The 18399-nt window shown below is 49.2% G+C and overlaps 1 protein-coding gene across 2 annotated transcripts in view; it reads right to left on the bottom strand.

The window, feature by feature from the left end:
* Nucleotides 1-4143: 4143 nt before the first annotated feature.
* The window catches only part of CLCN4 (chloride voltage-gated channel 4), a 69575-nt gene continuing 55319 nt past the window's right edge, over nt 4144-18399 (bottom strand). For both annotated transcript variants that reach the window (XM_026015319.2, XM_072743486.1), the window contains 2 exons: nt 15316-15532; nt 4144-8606 (listed from right to left, as the gene is read on the bottom strand). In XM_026015319.2, coding sequence (XP_025871104.1) covers nt 8516-8606; nt 15316-15532 — 308 coding nt within the window. In that variant the 3' untranslated portion in view covers nt 4144-8515. The remainder of the gene's footprint in view (nt 8607-15315; nt 15533-18399) is intronic.

Raw genomic sequence — 18399 nt, 5'->3', positions numbered from 1 at the left:
AGCGAAGGACAGTTGAGTCGCTCGGCAGCCTCGCCACCCAGTGGTCTGCTGCCTCTAACCACCCCCAGCCAGGACTTGGCGCGCGGTTCTGGAAAAGGTCGAGCAGCAATACGGCCGGCGGGGCGGGCCCTGCAGCCTCGGGGTGACGGCCCCACTGCTGCACCTTGCACGCACCCCCAGACGGGGGCTGTAAACAGATGCGTGGGGCCGTGTGCAATACAACCTTATTTACAGGGCAGCCCGGTGGCCCAACGGTTTAGCACCACCTTTGGCTCAGGTCGTGATCCCGGGGTCCCAGGATCGAGTCCCACATCAGGCTCCCTGCAAGGAGCCTGCTTCTCCCTCTGCCTGTGTCTCTGCCTCTTTCTCTGTCTCCCGTGAATAAATAAATAAAAATCTTTAAAAACAAAAACTTTATTTACAGAAACAGGTGGCAGGCCGGATTTGGTCTGCTGCGCTGCGGCGGGCCAACCATCGCTCTAAACTTTCAAGGAAGATACAAAACATGTTGGAAGGCGACTCAAGAGAGCGACGGGGAATCTTCTGAATGCAACGTAGCAGGCGGAGAGGCATTTCCTACTCGTGCTCGCGTGTGTGCAGGTGGACCACGGCTAACCGAGGGCCGGGGTGGGGGCACACTGCACCACGGGGGAAGCGCAGGCTTGCACTTCAAAATCACTAGTTGGCGCCAAGTGTATGCCCAAATAAGATGACCGCAGTCTTCCCGGGCACACACGTAGGTTCCCAGAAAGAGGCAAATGTTTCTCCCTCCCCCACGTGTTGCTTTCAGCTTCGGGGGCCTGGTGGGGGCACTCTTTCCCAGCCACCCAGAGACACCAAACTGTGTCCACCCCGTCTTTGCCTGACAGCAGAGGTTTGCACCCGGCTTGATGAAAAGCTCACCCAAACTACTCCAAAGTGAGGTCCCTTTGTCCATGCTTGGTAAAGCCCAGGGCTCCCTTCTGCACCATTGGGGGGGGGCGCCTCTCCCTCCCCCGGGCCCCGCACATGCACGCACTTGGCAGTGACTGCAGCCAGAGCACCGCGTGGCAGCCGGGTGGTGGGTAGGAGGGCTCGGGGGTCAGAAGTCGGCCTCCGAGGCCTCACACCAAGTCCTCTCCACCTCGTTTCTCCAGACAGGCTCCTTCGGGGACCCACTCACCGCAGCCACTGCTCCCTCTTCCCCTGGCAGTTCCCCTTGGAGACTCTGGAGCTCTCGGTCAGGCCTGGCTCCCAAGGCAGTGCTCACACTGTACTCTGCACACACAACCCCGGGGAAATGCAGATTCCAGCCCCATGGCCCCGAGCGGGCTGGGAACCCAGAGGGGCTAGGCCCTGAGTATCACTCCGGCTGTCAAGCAGAAAGGCCCCTGCTCCACGGGTGGTGCGCTGGAAGGCCATTAGAGGTGACACTTCTCCCAGGTCACTCAGCTCTGCAAAGAAACTAAAGAGGAGACTTCCTGGACCCCCACACTCCCGCCCCATTAGCAGTGCTCCCCAAGGACCGGTCTTTGCAAGCCTAGGCCCAGGAGATAGAACTTTCCAATCAGTTAACCACAGAAGCCACTCTTCCTCGGGCACCTAGCAGCACCCTGTGGGAGCACGGCAAGCTGGGAGCGCTGTGGGATGCGCATCCCCAGTGCCTGCAGACCAGTTCTCCCCAGTTCTCCCAACACTAGTTGAGACTCCCGCCCCCACGGAGCAACCCGACGCTTGACAACTGCCTGGAGAATGCAGATCACCCACAGCCATTCCTGGAAACGCTCATCATTCGAGGGCCAGGCTGCAGCTGGAGAAATGTCAGACAAGGAAACCAGTCCATCAGAGGCAAGCTCGCTCCAATTTCCGCCCGGGGTGGTATGGGCGGGAGACAGGTGGAAGCCCCAAGTGTGTGTGAAAGGAACACGGAGCCCCGCAGAAGGAAGGAATGTTCTACCGGCAAGCATCCTCTGGACTCAACCTGTCACAGGCAGCCTGCGGGACGAGAATTTATGTATGTGTTTCCAATTTCTCCGACAGAATCTGTTTGGATTGAGGGCGGCTGTTTAATCTTTGGAATATGTGTTCCATAACAAACGCTGGAATCACGTAGAAATTGCTCCCTTCGCTCTGTGAGCCAAACCCTGACTAAAGGGGTTTGGAAATCCCCACAAGGTGCTCTTTCCTTATTGCTCATTCGGAAAGCAAAGACCATTTCTTTAATGAAATGCAATGTTGAGGAACTGCCAAAAATAGATGCTCCCTATCTGCCTTCACATATGGTAGCTTCTTTCTAGCCAATTAACTACCAGTGAACTGGGGACGAGCTGTGACAACAGGCGTGCAGGGCTCTCCTGCGCTCGGCCAGAGCACGTCGTCCCAGGAGGATGCGGAAGTTTCTGGTCCTGTCTCAGTGCATGAAAGCCCAGGACGAAGCCTGCCTGACCCACACATTTATTTGCAAGGCCACTCTGGTTAGCTCTAGCTAAGCTCCCAGAATTAAAACTGATGGGTTGTCACCTTTCGGACAAATCCTGTTTGTTCATTCTCCCCCTCTGGTTTTTAACTACATCGTGTCGAGGGGAAATAGCCAAGGCCCACAGAAAGCTGGTCTTTCATGAGTTTTCCTAATGAGACTTATTTCTACATTAACACCACGCTGGAGAGATTTTTCTGTCTGGAGGTGCAGTGGTATTGGGTTTTACATTGTCTGAAAATGAGCACGTTACACGCGGTCTTGGGTTTCGTGAACCCTGGCTCCAAATTTTAAGCTGACCGATAGTTCAGAGTCCACGCAGATTTATGCTTTTCTGCTCCCAGAGCCACTACAAAGCTACAGGGAAATGGAATTTCTTACCAAGTTATTTTTTTTCTAATAATTTTCTATTAATTTGGAGTTAGTGAGATTTTTTTTTTTTTTACATTCCTTAAGAGATCGGAGTTGTTTGTTTGGTTCCCTTTTGTATTTTTTAGCAATGACTGCAGATGGAGCTGGCAAGAGGGCAGTTTGTTAGCCTGATCTGTGTTACTAAATTCAGGGGTCTTATAATTCAACTAAAAGCAACATAAAATTAATTTCCAACTAAAGCTACCAGAAGGGCTTCATAAGGTGAGACGATGAGACCATGTACCATTTGTGCGCTCTGTTCTATGCCACCGCCTTACATACAGTGACTCTTGTTGAAGTCTCATGGCCATGCTGCTGGTCAAGAGTGGTAGCTCACTCTACAGAGATGGGCCAGTCTAGGCTCAGACAGGTTCAATCTCTTTGACTACGTCACACAGCCAAAAGGCCGTGGAGCTGGACTTCAACTGTGCATCCCAGCTATCCCTATCTACGTCAGGGTGGCTCCCTGAAGACTCAATATTGACATTCTGACAGAATGTTGGTCATTTGTTGTTAGGGTATCATTAGACGTGGAAGTTTCCAGGCATGGCTTTAATCCCACTGATATGCCAATGGCTCGACTTACTCCTCCAACCTCAACAATTCCCCTGAACTCTGGACCTCGGTGTCCAACAGGTATCTCCAATGTAGCACTTCCCCCCGGAGCTCTTCACCTAGTCCAGCCCATGTCGGTAAACAGCAACTTAGTTGTACCATTTATAACCACGCCACCAGCAAATCTGCTGGTGCTACCTCAGAAATATATCCAGATTTCAAGAACTTCTCTGGGACGAGCCTCCATCATAACTCGTATTTGAAATAGCCTCCGAGCCAGATTCCTGGCTTCCAGTCCTGCTGTACAACAGCCAGAATGGTTTGTGTATGATGCAAGTCAAAGCACATCATTCCTCTAAATTCCTGTCTGTACCTGGCCCTGTAAGAGGGCCTGTGAAGCATCTGCCTGTGTTACCCTCCCACTGAAGGAAAAACAAAACCCACTTCAAATACCTTCCTCTGCCTCTGCAAGTACCACCCATCCGGTAGCCACTCGTTCATGTGGGACCCCAGGAAGTTAGGCCTATTTCCACCTCAGGACATTTGCATTTGCTGGTCCCTGTGCTGAGGATGATCCTCTGTAGGCTGTCCCCCCACTGGTTCCCTCCCCCTAATTAGGAGGGATCCCTCTCACTGCCTCTTCTAGGTGGTCAAAGGGATGTGGGCATTCTCTGCATTTTTTCCTTCCAATTTTTGTAAAGCTGAAAAAAAAACCAGCACACTGGTGGGGAAGGGCATAATTTAATCTCTTGTGATTCCCAAAGTAATAGATATAAAGTTTGAAGGGATGAAAGAATTCACGTTAGACCATAGCCCGACCTGTCCTGCCCAGCCCATGTGCAGGGCAGACACACGGATGGCCTGGGGACAGTGGTCCTGCCCCATCCTTGGAAATTTTATAGCTCCCATCTGAACTGTTATTTGGCCATCGCCCACCAGGCTCAGACCAAGAGATGTTAAAGCTGACCAAACCGACGTCACAATCTTGCATGAGAATCTTAAGAATCACTCTTTAACTTCCCCAGACGTTTCAGCAGTCACCGGAATCAGGTTTCCAGAGGTTCCGCTGGGCGGGAACATGCTGTGAAATCAGTTATCTCTTCCATTTACAACATGCTTCTTGAGGACTGTGCTTGTTTTATTTTTAAAAGTAAAGTTCAAACATTTAATTTTTAATAAGGTGCCAACGTTTACACAGAGGGTTACAATTTAAAAAAAAAAAAACAACAACCACATTGCTATGTGGTTGTTCCAACACCAAATGCGAATAGATCTCATAAAAGTCACACGCAGGCTCATTCCCAGCACACCTAGGACGGCAAATAAATAGTTATTACTGCGTCGGTGAAAACGGAGTCTGGTTAATGTTCCCAGGTTAGATATACATGCTCCCCCCCCCTTCATGTAAATCATTTCAAAGGCTCCAAGTGGAGTGTGATAAAACACTGCCCACATGAAATTAAAATGAAGGCATACTATTACAATTATGTAACTCGACAGCGCTGCTCCTCGCGTTTCTCATCTTTTCCAGCTCCCCATCTGATAAGGAGTACCGAGCAGATTTGCGCATGTTGATAATTTAAAGTAACCAGTTCTCGCCTAAGTGAAACCAATTTTTCAGTTTCTGTGACTTCCTAGGGCCAAAAATACATCTACTGAGAGGTCTTCCCCTCGGTCAGGTCTTTGGGAAGCACTAAACAGAGCAATTGGAGACCGCCTGGTTGTGAAACAGCAAACACTGAATATTGATTTGCTTCTAACACATTTAACCTTTCTCTTTAATGCCGTGCGCACATCTGCATTCCCAGGGAATGCACTGAAAACGCAAGAAATTCGCACGTCCCTTTCGGGTTACTCTTTATTTGGTGTCTGTCCTTCTACAACAGATTTCCTTCGAGGCAGAGCGGGAGAACAAGAAATAGGGTGATGTGCCTCGTTAGAGAACTCCTTTTCCATTCTGCGTTTATGTTTATTTACACAAAACACCGATTCAGAAAGAATCCAGAAAGCTCTACAAAAAGTCTAAGGGCTTTGGTTCTGGAAAAAGATACACACACATTATTCTGAGAAATGTTTCTTTTACTTCCACATCCCAGTTCTAGTCCTCTAGCTCATCAGATCACCCAGTAAAGTGGATGAACTACATCGGGACACAGCAAAGAGCTGCAGAATGCCTACCCACGTGCTTTTACAAGGAAGAGGGACAAAGCGTGCGGGGAGCCCGCTCCCCATCCAGCTTGTCTGAGACCCCAGGCCGGTGGCCAAGTGGACCGCAGAGGGGAGCCAGTCCAGAGGAGGAAGGCAAGCAACCCCAGGAGCCCCGCTTGCAAACCTCCCCATCCCCGACCTTTACCCGCCTGTCTGACCCTGGCCTTCTGTTGCCAAGAGCCCGAACCCCACAACAAATTAGAGGCCCAGCTTATGAAAGAAAACAGGGTTGTCTGAGTCAAGGAACAACTCCCAATGGTTTCCCATGAATTTGTGGAGCCCTCTACGCTAAGCACCGGGGAGAAGGACACAACACGACACCCCTCGGTGACCTTGGTCCGGAGTAAGCTATCCCTTCACATCCCTCCATGGCCTCGGCTGGAGGGGGAGGAAATTCTGTGGTTTCACTGACCTTTGGCTATCTGTTCACTGTTTCGTGTTCCCTCCTGAAGCTCCTGATTTCAGCTGAAAGCGTATCCTGGATTATATAAATCCAGGCTATGACGAATACTTTTGTGGGAGGCCACTTGGGAGTAAGAGGGAACCACATGAAGTGATCTTTAAGACCTTTTAGGATTTAAAGTCCAGAAGAATCCAGCTTCACTTGCGTATGCGCCATAGAAACCTCAGTCACAACACTAATAATAGGATCTGTTACTTGATACTTCTGTGCCGCGAAGGAGGCAGGGAGATCGAATTCTCTACCACTGACTGGTATTTCCACGCTGAAGAGGCTCTTTGATATGATTTTGGAGGCCAACCGATCACAGAAAGAAATCTTCCATAGTTTATCAGCATGCTCCGACTTAACTTTTTTAACCCAAAGAACGTATCGGTACATTTTCTGATACCGACTAGAAGTTTCTAGGTTTTTATCCAAAACGAACGTTTTCATTAGGGCTAAGAAAGGATGGCTTCTGACTGGCAGTTCTAAGTCAAATCTGACAGAAGGGGTGGGAAACTATAAGGTAAGAAGAGAGGGTCTAGTGGGTCCGGCAAGAAAGAAGGTAAGGAGAACAGGAAGGAAGGGCAATGACAGGGACACGACGATGGCATCCAATCGGGCGGACAGTATTCCCTCCCAAGGACCAAGCCCCCTTCCTTATTAAGAGAATCTAAATTTCGTTCAGAGAGCAATATGCCTAAGCTAAAAACTTCCCTTCGCACACTCACATGCAGCTGGGGGAGTCATGCAACAGAATTCTAGCCAACGGATGTGAGCTGAGCATCTCTGGGCAAGTCCTGCTTTCCTCACACAGACACTGCGCCTTGTTACGTGGCCTCTTCCTCCCCCTCCGTGTCTGGAAAGCAGATATCCTGCCTGGCAGCGCAGCAGCCACCTGTGGCTACGAGGCAGGAAGCCGGAGGCCTAAGGATGGTAGAAAAGAGTGCCAAAGGGCACGAATGCTCGATGATAACACAGGGGCAGTCGAGAGTGTCCGACCCCAGGTTTCTCATTCAGCTCTCCACCGTTTGTTGGATTTTTCTATTACTTGCAGCCAAATGCACACCTGGTAGGTCAATATCCAATAACGAGGTTACAAAGGGTGAGGGCCACTTGGTGAGCTGGGAAGAGCAAAGGCTGACGTGAGAGGCAAGTGGGAGCAATCGTACTCACACGGATCACACAGCGGACTAACCTACAGCTCCGTGCCTTCTCACAGAAGAGACCGAAGTCCTGACTCAAAAGATAAATGCACCATCAGTACAAAGATGCCCGGTGCTCAAACTGGTGTCTACAATTTAACTCTGTGCTTTGCCTACGAGTATGCGAGTGCACGCTTAGACATTAAAGCCGGACGTTTTGCATCCTACAGAGAAGATAATGGAACAGATTTAGAATCAATTTAGTATTTCTCTTGCAATCCATTTGGAGGAGTTCCCACTGAGACTTCGTATGCCTCCCCCTCTCTGCAGCCATAGTTAATAAGATCTGAGAGGAAAAATAAGTAGTAACACTGGGTAGCCTGTTTTGACTCTCACGTACGCTATTTGGAAATTAAAGCACACTTATGGCAAGCTGGCAACATAGAGGATGTGGCCCATGGAAAGTGCTGGACTGATCAATAATTCAGAATGCACAGGCAACAGCAATAAACAGGTGGAGCACATGCAACACATTTGCAAAACAACGAGCAGGTGCGTATACCCTCAAAATCAGGATGAATCCCTTTGTACGAGAGGAAATACGTGTAGCACTAAACACCCCAGTAGTTCGTTATGCAGTCCCAAGATGCTGGGCTTGCAAGAGAGAAAGAATTCTTCATACTCATCACTGCAGGAAACCTCGATGCTGATCTGGAAACTGATGGATAAGCAAAACACTAGGCTTGGAACAGGAGCAAGAAAGGGGATGGTCATGAGTGAACCCACTGGCACCCTTTCAGCTTTCACTATGTTCCAATTTAATTTCTTTTTCTTTTCCAACAAAGTAAGTGCAAATATCTTTAGTCTGATTCGGTAAAATAGCAGCAAAACATCAGAAACCAATAAATAAAGGATGCTGACAGGTCAGTGCTCCTTTGCCTTTTGGACTCAAAACTTCACAAACATCAGCCTTAAACAGAAGGGGCAAACCTTCTGGACTCAGCACCTGTGTTCCATGTCCTTGGACAAACCACATCGTTTGCACCCACCCACATGCCCCCATGGCAGTTAATAAACTCATTAAGAAACACAGCTGGAAACTCCGAAGGGGTTAAAGCTATAAAATGCCTACTCGTTGATGTCTTTTTTTAAAAAAGGCTTCATCCTTCCTTTCAAACAAAGCTTTTGTTTCCACTGCCCCCAGTGCATAATCGTTCATTAGGATAATAACATATCACTTGTTTATTTCTTTTAAAATGACACAGTTGTGTTTTTCTCAAAATAAATGCCACCTTGTTTCTAATTAAACATGATGGATTCAGGGTCCTGGTTTGCCATCTGGGCCATATGTCTCAAAACATCCTTTTTCGTGATGATGCCAAGAAGTCTCCTGGAAAAGAAACAAAATAGAGAAAGAAGGTCAGCTTTGCAATATTGACTCATGCCTGCCCTAAAGCCCAGGGCCTTTCCACCTGGACACATGGGGAGACATTTCCCAGCTTTCTTTGCACTCAGGTGGGGACAACTGAGTGAGCTCTGGCCAACGGCATTAGGTAGAGAGGAGAGATGCCCTTCCCAGGTCACCTGCACATTTCCTGATACCCTCTCTCCTCAACTGGCAGCCAGAGGCAGAGGAGCCAGTGAAGGACTCTGAGGTCACAGGGGACTGACTCAGGAGCCACCAAATTCAAAGACCATTCAAAGTCCTTGAATGACTGTATGGTACAGAGCCCACGCCTGCCGAAGCCCACACTGGATGTGATGTGGGGGGGAATGAATCGCTACCCAGGCCACTGGGATGGCAAGCTTACTAATTACAGCCATAAACCTACAATGACTAATACACTCTCCTAAATTTCAAGACCATAATCAATCAAAAAAGGCCTTGTGAAAGCCACTGTGGAAACTTAACCACACTACAGAAATTCCAAGTATAAGGTATTTTAAGTATAAGATAACCGATTCTATTTTAAGTCTACCGCACTGGATGGGTAAAGTTTGATCATATATGTAAATGATCTCCTCTTCCAAAATCCTACCGCTTTCAAACTTATAAAAAACAAGGCCTCTTCCCAGGGCGCCTTGTGTAAGGCTGCCTGGACTACACGTTGCACAACCCCAAGGAGCACTGTCCACAAACACGACAATGTAGAGAGTACACTGGACAGCGCAGGACACGCTTCCACAACCATTCCTAGCAGCCCTTGCCTCAATCTTGATTTTATTAAATACCTAAATGATCACCTGCTGGCACGAATCATGCCCCCTCAGTAAAGTAAAAGATTTGAAAGAAAGGGATGTGCACAGTGTCCCTGGAGAAAGAAAGCTCCACTGCCAAGTGAGTTTGCAGGATGCTGCTCGCCTGATCGCCAGCACACCAAAAGAAAAAAAAAGAGAGAGAAGTAAACAGTCTCAAGATTTCTATGTGTAGAATAATGATATACCCCCAACTCAGAAAACACAATTAAAATACACTGTGATTTATTTTTAAATTAAAGCCAAATATAGTCAAACTCCTCTCCTATGTAACAGAAGGGAGTATGAAGAGGGAAGAGTCAAGTATTAGAGCAGCATTCGACTCAGTTCCCTCTGGTGAAATGGATGCCGGTTAGTGAAAAGGGTCAGGCCGGCATTCTGACTCCTTTGTCCCTGAGCACCCTGGCCCTTAACCAACCTTGACCAAGTGATTGTTTCCCTGCATTGGTTTGACCACCTATGCCCCTGGGGGAGACAGCAGGTACGACTGTTCCCCTCTATCTCATAGCAACATCTTCAGGAGAGAAGAAAATAGCAAAAGGGGACTTTAAAAGCATGCTAAATCCGGGGCAGCCCGGGTGGCCCAACGGCTTAGTGCCGCCTTCAGCCCCGGGCATGATCCTGGAGACCCGGGATCGAGTCCCATGTCAGGCTCCCTGCATGGAGCCTGCTTCTCCCTCTGCCTGTGTCTGTGCCTGCCTCTCTCTCTCTCTCTCTCTCTCTCTCTCTCTCTCATGAATAAATAAATAAAATCTTTTTTAAAAAAAGCATGCTAAATCCAAAGAATAGTGACAACACGGATGTCAAAACAAACCGTCATGACTCTATCGTGATGATCCAAAAAACGGGGAAATGTAAAAGTGGGACTGACTTATTAGGAAATCAACATTTTGCAGTCCCTGATGTAAGTTTGTTTAGTCAAATTATCAGTGGATTTCAAAGCCACTGGGTAAACGGCTGCTGGAAACCAAAAAATTCACCTGGTCTCAAAGGACCCCTCCACAGATTAGAGACAGAGAGACATGTCCCTTTACAATGGAGGACTCGAGCCACCACCATCTCATCTAAGTGGCAGAGCTTATCACCAACAAAGCTGGAAGAGCTGACATCATGACCTCATCTACATGGGCATGTTGTCAGAAACTACTTAAACCAAATCAAACTATGGGGAAGCAATCAAACTCCAGAGTGAGTGTGAGACTATGGATCTACAAGTGAGACTACTGATCTGGATCCTTTGGGGGGGGGGGACCTGTATCATAAATAACAACCAAAAAAAGGCAGGCAGCTTTTCTAGACGAAAGACTAAAGAGGCAAAATAAGCAAATGCAATGTGTGAACCTTGAAAGAATTCTGGGTTGAAATTTATTATGAATTGGATATTGAATATGTTGAATTACTATTAATTTTGCATAATTACGGTTCAGTGGTGATAGAAACGAATTTCTTTAGCTCTTAGAAGATGGATACTTGGGGATCCCTGGGTGGCTCAGCGGTTTAGCACCTGCCTTTGGCCCAGGGCATGATCCTGGGTCCTGGGATCAAGTCCCACATCGGGCTCCCTGCATGGAGCCTGCTTCTCCCTCTGCCTGTGTCCCTGCTTCTCTCTCTCTCTGTCTCATGAATAAATGAATAAAATCTTAAAAAAAAAAAAAAGATGGATACTTGAGTCACAGTTGCCACACCTTGGCAGCAACCAAGATGCCCTTTGGCAGGTGAATGGACCTACCATGGTCCATACTCATGGTCCCTCCAGACAATGGAATATTATTATTCAGTGCTAAAAACAAATGAGCCGCCAAGCCATGAAAAGCCATGGGGGAACTTTAAATACCTCTTACTAAGTAAAAGAAGCCAGTGTGAAAAGGGTACATGCTGCATGATTCCAACTCTATGACATTCTGGAAAAGGCAAAACTGTGGAGAAAGTAAAGAGATCAGTGGTCACCGGAGTTGAGGGAGGGATGGAAGGATGAAGAGGCGGGGGCAGAGGATTTCTAGGGCAGAGAAACCACTCATGGTGATACTACAAAGGTGGATACAGGTTGTTCTCCATTTATTAAAACCCACAGAATGTACCACACCAGGAGTGAGCCCTCGTGTAAACTGGGGACCTGAGTTAATAAGGTCAATCAATATCAGTCCATCAGAGGCCGCAAATATAACAAATGCAAGATGTTAATAAGGGAAGCTGGGGGGACAGGGGAGGGCGTATGGGAACTTGGTATTCTACGCTCAACTTTTCTGTGAACTCAAAACTGCTCTAAAAAATAATCTACTAATTAAAGAAAAGAAACTCTTGTGGGAGAATAGTGGTCGCCCAAAGGGAGAAGGGTGCCCGTGAAGGACAGAGCCAGGAACTGCTTTCTGTCTCACCTGTTTACAGCTACTTGGCTTCAGCTCTGTTTATATATTACTGCAAATACATTTCCCAAATTTATCAGAATGCAGTAAAGTTGGGACGCCTGGGTGGCTCAGCGGTTGAGCATCTGCCTTCAGCTCAGGTCGTGATCCAGGGGTCCTGGGATCGAGTCCCGCATCGGGCGCCCTGCAGGGAGCCTGTTTCTCCCTCTGTGTCTCTGCCTCTCTCGGTGTCTCTCATGAATAAATAAAATCTTTAAAAAATGAAAAAGCAAACAAATAGCCCAGTAAGCTGGTGATGAAGTGAATGTTACTTTGAAAAAGTAGGACTTGTTAGTGTTTGCAAAGTGATGAGGACTCTGTGATCTCTCTCTCTCTCTCTCTCTCTCTCACACACACACACACACACACCCCTCCCATATCTATAAAGCCTGGTCTTGCTGCCTTTCTTCACCCTGGAGCGGTCCGGACCACCTCCCCTTCAAGCTCTCACAGCCCTTCTGGGGAAGTCTGAATTCAGAGCAATCTTGGGCTCGGGCGCCAGCTATGCCTTGGCCCACAACAACGGCGGAAGGGGACAGCTCAGCATCCCCCGGAATCCGGCGCAGATCGTTAGCGGCATGACCGGTCCTATGTGATGTAAATCAAGTGTTCCAGCCCCTCTGGGTAACAGTTCAAGTGAATCGAGGGAATTGATAAACGGTCCATCTATGACCAGGAATGCACCCAATTAGAAGAGCCGAGCGGGCTCCTCTGGGCAGGCCACCCCATGCGGGGTCTGGGGGCCCACCTAGCAGGCTCGGGAAAAGCTGACACCACCTCCCCTGCCCGCCCGGCCTGTGAGATCCCCTGCGTGGAAGACGCCACCCAAATGCAGTCTCAGCCACCGGAGGCTCCGCAGCCTCGGGCCTTCTGGGGACAGAGACTTCTGCGGCTCCTGGGCTGGGTTCACGGTCGGCTTGGACCCCGGGGGCCCCGAGCCATCCTGCAGGCGAGGCGGGTCCACGGGACGAGCACAGGGAAGGCGCATGGTGACGGAGTACATCAAAAACGCAAGCTGGCTCAAGCCATGCCTGCCCTGGCTGCAAGCCCGAGGAGATGAAAGGCCCGCAAACAAGGATCCCTTGCCAGCAGGAACGTATCAGCATCTGTGTTTGTTTAAAATATGTAGAGCGAGAGAGAGTGCGATTTTGTTTTCTCGCAGAACATTCGGAGCCAATTTCGGCACCCAGATCTTCACAGGAAAACCTCATGGGGCTGCGTGAGGTGTGAGCGGGCGTTAAGGGCAGAATTTCCTGCCAGAACTGGAAATTCCAATGATAACTGACATTGGATTATTATTTTAAAGGAAAAGAGAAACTGCTATGCACTTGAGACGCCACGGGTGATCACAGTGGTATTTCTGCCGAGCGCTGGAAATTCAAGTATGTAAATGGGCTTCAGTGTTTTTGCAAAGTGGAGTCCGGCTGGCAGCAGCGCGCCCGGGAGCTGGCCAGACATATATATTCGAGAACCCTCCCAGACCCGAGGGCTCAGTCACTGCAGTGGCGCCAGCATTTGGGGTTTCACCTAGTGCTTTATACTCGGGGGCATTCTGTGGCCCACTGGGTACCTTTAAAAAATCACCAGCAGAAGTCCCCTCTAGCCCCGAACATTTATTTGTTGCTCACTGATTGGCCCTCCCATGTGCAACACCAACCACCCCGCCCCCCCCACGCAGCCAGGACAGCAGGAAGGGAGCGAGGGAATAAGGCGGCAGCCGTGGCTGCTCACGGGCACCTGGTCCTCGGTCACTCACTCCCAGAGCTGGTGACATCCCGGGCCAGTGACCCTTCATTGCAACGGGGGCCGTCCCATGCGCTGCAGGCTGTTCGACAACATTCTTGGCTTCTACCCAGTAAGTGCCAGGAGCCTCCCCTTTCTCTAGCTGTGACACCCAAAATCTTGGGGGGCAAAACCACCCTGGTTGAGAATTGCTCGGCTACACTGGAGTGTGGGCTCTGCAACGTAAACTACGTTAGAGAGGTGAGGCCTCAATACAGTTAGGGAGCCAACGTCTCCACAGCCCAAGCTCACCTCCTCCCCTCAGCCTACAGAGGAGTAGGTTGGGCGCACAATACTAGGTTCCAGGCTACCCTCACTGAGCCAATCTTTTCCTCCACCCAAGCTTCTAAAGCCATGGGATTTGGGTACACCTCTGAACCCAAAGAATGGCCCCTGGGGCACGGTACCTCTCACACCATCACGAACCTTTTGATCTTTGCCACACTAGTTTCCTGGCTTATGATAACACGAGACAAAAGTACTATTGCCGCGGCACAGACAATGCCGTGGGGCCACCAAATCTCTCAGCTCTTCAGTAACAGATGTTTGGAAAATGTGAGGTTGTTCTGAACAGATTGCTATATTAGGGAAGAATCTGAGCATAATGTGAACTTCACATTTGCTTATGGGTCATCTCATCAGTGAGAAGTTCCAGGTGATGCAGAAATCTGCACCCGGCCGACCCCAGGGCCACAGGCACACAGCCGACCCTTGAACAACACGGGTTTTTAACTGCATGGGTCTACTTATATGCAGATTTTCTTCAAAAGATACAGGACAGCACTATAGATGTATTGTCTCTTCCTTATGATTTTCTTAATCACATTTCCTCTGGCTTCCTTACTCCAAGAATACAGTATGTAATACACGTTCAGACAAAATATGCGTTAATCGACCCTGGGTGTTATCGGTAAGGCTTTGGTCGACGACAGGCTACCAGTAGGTAAGTTTTTGGGGAGTCCAAAGTTCTGTGTGATGTTTGACTGCAGAGGAAGCTGGCGCCCCCAGCCCAGGGTCGCTCCACCTTCACCTGTACACGGCTCACTAGCAGCAACCCTTATGACACCCGCTTCTACAAAAAAAACCGCAGGGCTTTTTCAAGGAAAAGCGATCTGTGTGTCAGAGCATTTACATATTTCTTAACCACTTAAGGTGCAAAGCTGTGCTACATTTTTCATTAGGTCCGCCTGGTGCGTGTGTGCACACGCCCCCAGAACTGCTGCGGGTCGTACACCCAGCCTTTTTCCCACAAGCCTGTGCCTTTCACTGCTCACTTCTGTGCAGCGCCAGGTCTTTGACGAACGCACAGATCTTGTTATAGCAGAACGGGCTGTACCTTCTCCCCGAGCCAAGAGCTGCTGCGGGGGCGGCAAAGCAGCCACTACCTCCTTTGGCTCCTCCCCTTTTGGACTCAACCTTCAGCCTCAGGCGGGACAGCAGCCCTTCGGAAAGCTGCTCCCACCTTCCCAGGGGGGCCCCCAGTGGCCCCAGTGCAGAGTTCCCCAGGCTCCCACATCATTCCCATCGCACCACTCGCCCTCGCTTCCCCACGCGTGCTCCCCACCCCTGCCCCATACTGGTCCACCCTGGTCACCCACGAGGCCCCAGGGGGCTGAGACGGTGACTCATTCATCCATCCACACCCGTCGGGCCACTCACCCACTCCGCGTCACCAGGCACTGCCGGAGCCCCAGCTTCCGGAAGATGTCCACCACCGTCTCCATGGGGGTGTGGTCCGTGACCGTGAACGGGCTGAGGTTGAGGACACGCCGCAGCTTCAGGGGGTGCGGGCTGTTGGCCGGCAGCTCAGGGGGCTCCTCCGTGAAGTACATGATCGAATTGCTCACGATGCCCTCCTGCCTCTGTCTGGCATTCTCTAGAATGGGCAAGCAGGATCAATAAGCCACACAGAGGCCCTTGTTTGGCAACTCCCCCTGCCCCATACCCACAGAAACACACTTTTCCCCTCTATCTGCAGCCTAGAATCCCACAGAGAAGCGGTGCAGAGGGCAAATGCCGCGTTCTTAATGAGGAGCTTCAGCCAAACATCTGTGAAATTGGCATCTCTCGGAAGCCAATGCCATGCAAGGGTGCCCTGCTGTGACCCGATCATTCACAGCCAGAGTCTTGACACGTGGGCCCGAGCAGGGCAACTTCTTTGGGAGCATGTACTGCCTCCTCCTGGGCTCCAGGGCACCCAGAAGGCCCAGGGCCCTCTACCTTTGCTTTCCTAACACTCGCTCACCTCATCATGGGCTCAAGTTGGACATGATAAGAAACCTCGCTGAGCTGCCCAATGACCTCAATACGCTGTTTTTCTTTTTTTACAAACTAACTTTTAACTGGCCCAAATGGCATTATGAATCCTGAAAGCAACAGAAACCAGTAGGACCATCCCAGGCTCAGAGCCCAGAAATGCAGCTCAATCCCAAACATGACTCCCGGGACCAAAGAAATAACTCCAGAAAAGCCACGTTCCCCCCCACCTCTTGGATCTCCTCTCTTAAAAACGGACCATTTTGTGGATTCCTCAAAGAAAGATAGTAAAACTGTTATGGTAACAATTAGCCTCTTTCTATCTGTAGGCAAGGACATGCAAAAGCAAGCTGAAGAAAAGTAGGGTAACAGGAACTCATTAGAAATACAGCTTTATGCAGTACTAGAAACCCAGGCTATTTTAAGTCACACATGAAATAAATCCATCGGTCTCAAGATATTTCTCCAAGGCGATTTTCCTTCTGTTGGAATTTTAATCTTTCTTTTGGTTCATGGGAAAAGGTTAGGAAAAATGTACAGTGAGCCTTGCCTTAAAATGGATCCTGGTTTCTATAATACATTTCTTGCCTTCTCAAAGACTACTATTCACCTATATTGTTCTTTGAAAAATAAAATTCTAACTGCCTGCTCTAAGGCCATTTATTGCAATAGAGTACTCTAATGGAAAACTGGCCACATTTGGGGTCAGGCTGAGTTTGAAAAGGGGTCTCTGTTTAAAAGAGAAACAGTGGGCCCGCTGGGCAAATGCCGGCACATTATGTGGGTCAGGTTAAATCTAGTTACATCAAATGGGATAGGATTCAACCACAAATACCAGATGACGCTGACGCACAACGTTTTTAAATGTGGATGCTACACGATACGCACTGCACATTTCTTTCCTAAATCAAGAATGGTTCCAGCGCGGAGCACTAAGGTGAGGAGACAACAATCGACACGTACTTAATGTGCTGCTCGTTTGGCACAGACTGACCTATTCTCCAAACGGCCCACATAACAGGAATCCCATCTAGTTCAACAATCGGATCAACTGGATTAAGGATCAATCCACATCAGGACTGGCTCGAGCCATGAACCTCAATCAAGAACTGGACACATGATTTGCTGAACCCCTTGTAAAACCAAATACAACTTAGTGAACTGTCAATCCACTTGTTGAAGTAAATAACAACCTTCTATTTCCACTGAATCTCCTGATTGGGTTAGAAGCCCTGGTTCTAACAGCAGCTGGTTCAGTGATTTCCTGCTCACCAGTACATCCCCAGTGCCTGGACAATGCCTGGTATACAGAAGGCACAAAACAGATGATCGTCAAAACCATGCATGAATCAATCAATAAGTGAAAGAATGAGTGAGCAGTTCTACTAAATGGCAGTGTACTTGGTTCTGCCTCCCATGTAGAACAGAGCCTATTTCACATAAGACACACTGGCGGGGGGCGGGGGGGATCCCTGGATGGCTCAGTGGTTTAGTACCTGCCTTCGGCCCAGGGCATGGTCCTGGAGACCCGGGATCGAGACCCATGTTGGGCTCCCTGCATGGAGCCTGCTTCTCCCTCTGCCTGTGTCTCTGCCTCTCTCTCTCTCTCTCTCTCTCATAAATAAATAAAATCTTAAAAAAAAAAAAAAAAAAGACGCACTGGGAAGGAAAGCCCATAAGCTATTCACTGCCGAACAAGAATTGAAGGCATGAGCTGGGCCCAGAGCCAGAGATGTGAGCCATGTTCCTTGCTACTCCAAGAGTGCCAACTGCTGCTCTCTCTCTGGAAGGGCCCTGCTAGGCCACTTTGGAACTCTACTATCTAGACTTCTCTTAGCACTTCAAATGTTGGGGCGGGGGCGGGGGGTGGGGCGCGGTGCTACACACAGGCCAAAACCTGATGAATGGAAGAACCAACAAGAAAGCTTTTTGCCTCTCTCTGCTAGGGTGAACCATCTACTCTCGGTTTGGACAAGAAATCTTCATCAGTCACCCAAACATCTGCAACAAACTACAGCATGTATGCTCATAGAGGGCGGAGACCGGCTTGGGCCACCCCTGTTCACCCAGCAACTAGGACAGGACCAGCACATGGCGGGTACACAAGAAATAGTGACTCCTCACCCTGGGGATGATCCAGTGCTACAAGAGTGTAGACTCCCAGGCCCTAGGGACTCGTGGAAGCCAATGTCAGAAAAGAAACCCCCTAAAAAGCCCAATGTTTACATATGTAGAAGACCCAAAAGATGGGACGCCCAGGTGGGTCAGTGGTGAGTGTCTGCCTTTGGCTCCGGGTGTGATCCCAGAAGTCCCACATCGGGCTCCCTGCATGGAGCCTGCTTCTCCCTCTGCCTGTGTCTCTGCCTCTCTCTCTCTCTGTCTCTCATGAATAAATTAATTAATAAAAAAAAGACCCAAAAGATAAGGAAATGCACTAAATATTAACCACGGCCTTCTATGCTACTGAGAAAGTATGTGCCTTTTTTA

Source organism: Vulpes vulpes, chromosome X (assembly GCF_048418805.1).
Source record: "Vulpes vulpes isolate BD-2025 chromosome X, VulVul3, whole genome shotgun sequence".
Classification (NCBI taxonomy): Eukaryota; Metazoa; Chordata; class Mammalia; order Carnivora; family Canidae; genus Vulpes; species Vulpes vulpes.
Note: the sequence above shows the minus strand (reverse complement) of the source record. Positions and strands in the feature narration are given on the sequence as shown.